This window comes from Sinocyclocheilus anshuiensis, unplaced genomic scaffold (genome assembly GCF_001515605.1).
Source record: "Sinocyclocheilus anshuiensis isolate Anshui unplaced genomic scaffold, SAMN03320099.WGS_v1.1 scaffold436, whole genome shotgun sequence".
In the NCBI taxonomy this organism is placed as follows: Eukaryota; Metazoa; Chordata; class Actinopteri; order Cypriniformes; family Cyprinidae; genus Sinocyclocheilus; species Sinocyclocheilus anshuiensis.
The window spans coordinates 1,000,934-1,003,422 of NW_015560618.1; the positions used below are offsets into that span (position 1 = coordinate 1,000,934).

The 2,489-nt window shown below is 35.6% G+C and overlaps 1 protein-coding gene across 1 annotated transcript in view; it reads right to left on the minus strand.

The window, feature by feature from the left end:
- The window catches only part of LOC107681745 (GPI-anchor transamidase-like), a 47,340-nt gene that overhangs the window by 31,051 nt on the left and 13,800 nt on the right, over positions 1 to 2,489 (minus strand). The window contains exon 9 of the mRNA XM_016478068.1: positions 786 to 958. Within this exon, the coding sequence (XP_016333554.1) occupies positions 786 to 958 (173 nt within the window). The remainder of the gene's footprint in view (positions 1 to 785; positions 959 to 2,489) is intronic.

Consider the following 2,489-nt stretch of genomic DNA (forward strand, 5'->3'; position numbering starts at 1 on the left):
GTTCTGACTCACAGACTGTAAGTACGTTTTTTTATATTTCAAGAGTTTTTATATTTTATATATTTAAAGCGAGTTTTTGGGCAGTGTAGAGTAGTGCTTGTTGTTTGTCATTTCTCCGATCACAAATGCAGACATGGTTTTATGTTTACGCGGCGCGATGCAACGCAACGCGTAAAAAGACAGTATAAGTCATTATAATCCATAATTATGTCCCCACTGGATGCAACGAATGCCTCGTTTATAATGGGTTTTCATGTTTCTGAATCATCGCTCCGGCCTGACAGGGCATCATAACAGTATGGTAGGGGCGTAACATTTCCATCTCACGCTTGAGGTATTCGACCAATCACAACGCACTGGATAGCTGGCCAATCACAGCACACCTCGCTTTTCAGACCGATGAGCTTTGTAAAAATCGACGCGTTTCAGAAAGGCGGGGCATAGAGGAGAAACAATAATGTACAGTATGTGGAAAATAATGTGTTTTTTGAACCTTAAACCCCATAAACACATTTCATTACACCAAATACACCAAATAATGTTCTTTTTAGCAGCATCATATGACCCCTTTAAAACTAACATATTGATACTAACATCCAAAAGATCTTTAAGCTTTCAATGACTATACAGGCAGTATAAGCCAACTGCATTATATTATATACAATTGTGCTTTGTGGCCAACAAAGACAACATTGAATGGGCTAATTAACTCAGAAGATACACTGCATTTTTCCAGGAAACTGTAATGCCCAATATCATTAAGAGTCTAAAGACTTTGTTCTCACCTCTGTATCGGCGGCTTTACAGAGGATGTCAGATTGATAGTGTCCTTGGTGATCTCCACTTTGCGGACACTTCCAAAAAAGTCAGTGATGAGGACGCTCCCGGGATTCCTCTGGAACAGGTCAGTACGGTGACCCGGAGTGGACACACACTGACTCTGTGGGCACACCTTAAACTGAAACAAACACGCAACTATCAGTCAAATGAGACTGAGACACACAAAGAGATTAATTACGGGTTGCCAAGTTCTAAGAGCACGTTCATTCCCAAATGGATTTGCAGTTTAATAGAACTGCAAGCTGTCAGAAATGAATACAAAGAAAAATAACAAAAATTACCATTTAAATAACATCTGTTCCTGCACATTCAGCCATGGTGTGCAGGAAAGTGTCATTAATATGTGATCTTGTGAATTCTTACAAAAACAGACTCTAAAGATTCATGAGAATCAGCTTGCAGATGAAACATGGACATGAAAAAAGCAACCAGTAAAAGCTGTTGAAACCTCAAGGAGGATTTCAAAATCATTTTCATTTAAAAAATATGGAACAAGTGTAATTCAAATGCTACCCTGTATACATTCCATTCTAAAGGATTTAACATTTGTTTCTCAATGTGTCCACATTCTGTGAGGTTTGGGCCATTATATAAACATTTAATACATCTAAATGTGGGACTTTTTACTCTTAATCCACCCTAAGCTCTAAAATCATCCTTTTTACTATGACCTCAAGATGAAATATTTTAAGACACAATCCTGTCCAGCTGGAATGAGGCGTGTGTCGACATTAAACTGCATTCACCATTCACAATTCATTTTTTTCTCTTCCATAACATGACATATTTCACTGAATATTCTGAAACTGAATATTCAATGAGATTCAATAATGTCTGATTTTATCCACTGAGAAATGACTGGATTGTGAAAGGTGGACTTTCTGTATCAGAATGGAGCCAGACCAGAATGCGAGTTTACAGTTGATTGTGGAAAGAATGGAAATTTTGACCTGCTGGGAACCGAGATCATGACTGGGAAATGGAGACATTTGTTTTCCCTCTGGAATAGCATGTGCATATGAATAATGCACAATAAGACCAGTAATGTGGACTAAGATTTTTGATTTAACAGGAACATGTACAGAGGCATATCAGCTTACAATAACGACTGCATAGTTTAGTCCGCATCACTGTAAACAAGCCAATATAAAACTATTTTAAAATAATTCAAGCCTACCTTATCAGAATCATTTAATACAATTTACCAAAAACATCAAGAGGTCCTTTGAAAATGTTTGTTAAATGCATGTTAAAGCATTTGAGAATTAATGCAATAAATAAGCTTATTAAATTCATAAGCTGCAACTGCTAAATCAACAAAAAAGACAATAAATTAGGATTAAAGACCAAGTAATTTAGTAAATTATTGACTATTTGGATGTTAATGAAAAGACCAGCACCATCCAGCAATTCCATTATGAACACCTAATTAAGCCTAATTAACATCAACAGAGAAATAATAATAATAAATAATAAAAGTGAACAGTGATGTGACATTTGCCCTTTACACTACTGTTCAAAAGTTTGGGGTTGGCAAGATTTTTTAATGTTTTGAAAGAGGTCTCTTATGGTCATCAAGGCATTTATTTGATCAAAAATATAGTAAAAACAGTAATATTGTGAAATATTATTACAATTTAAAATATTTT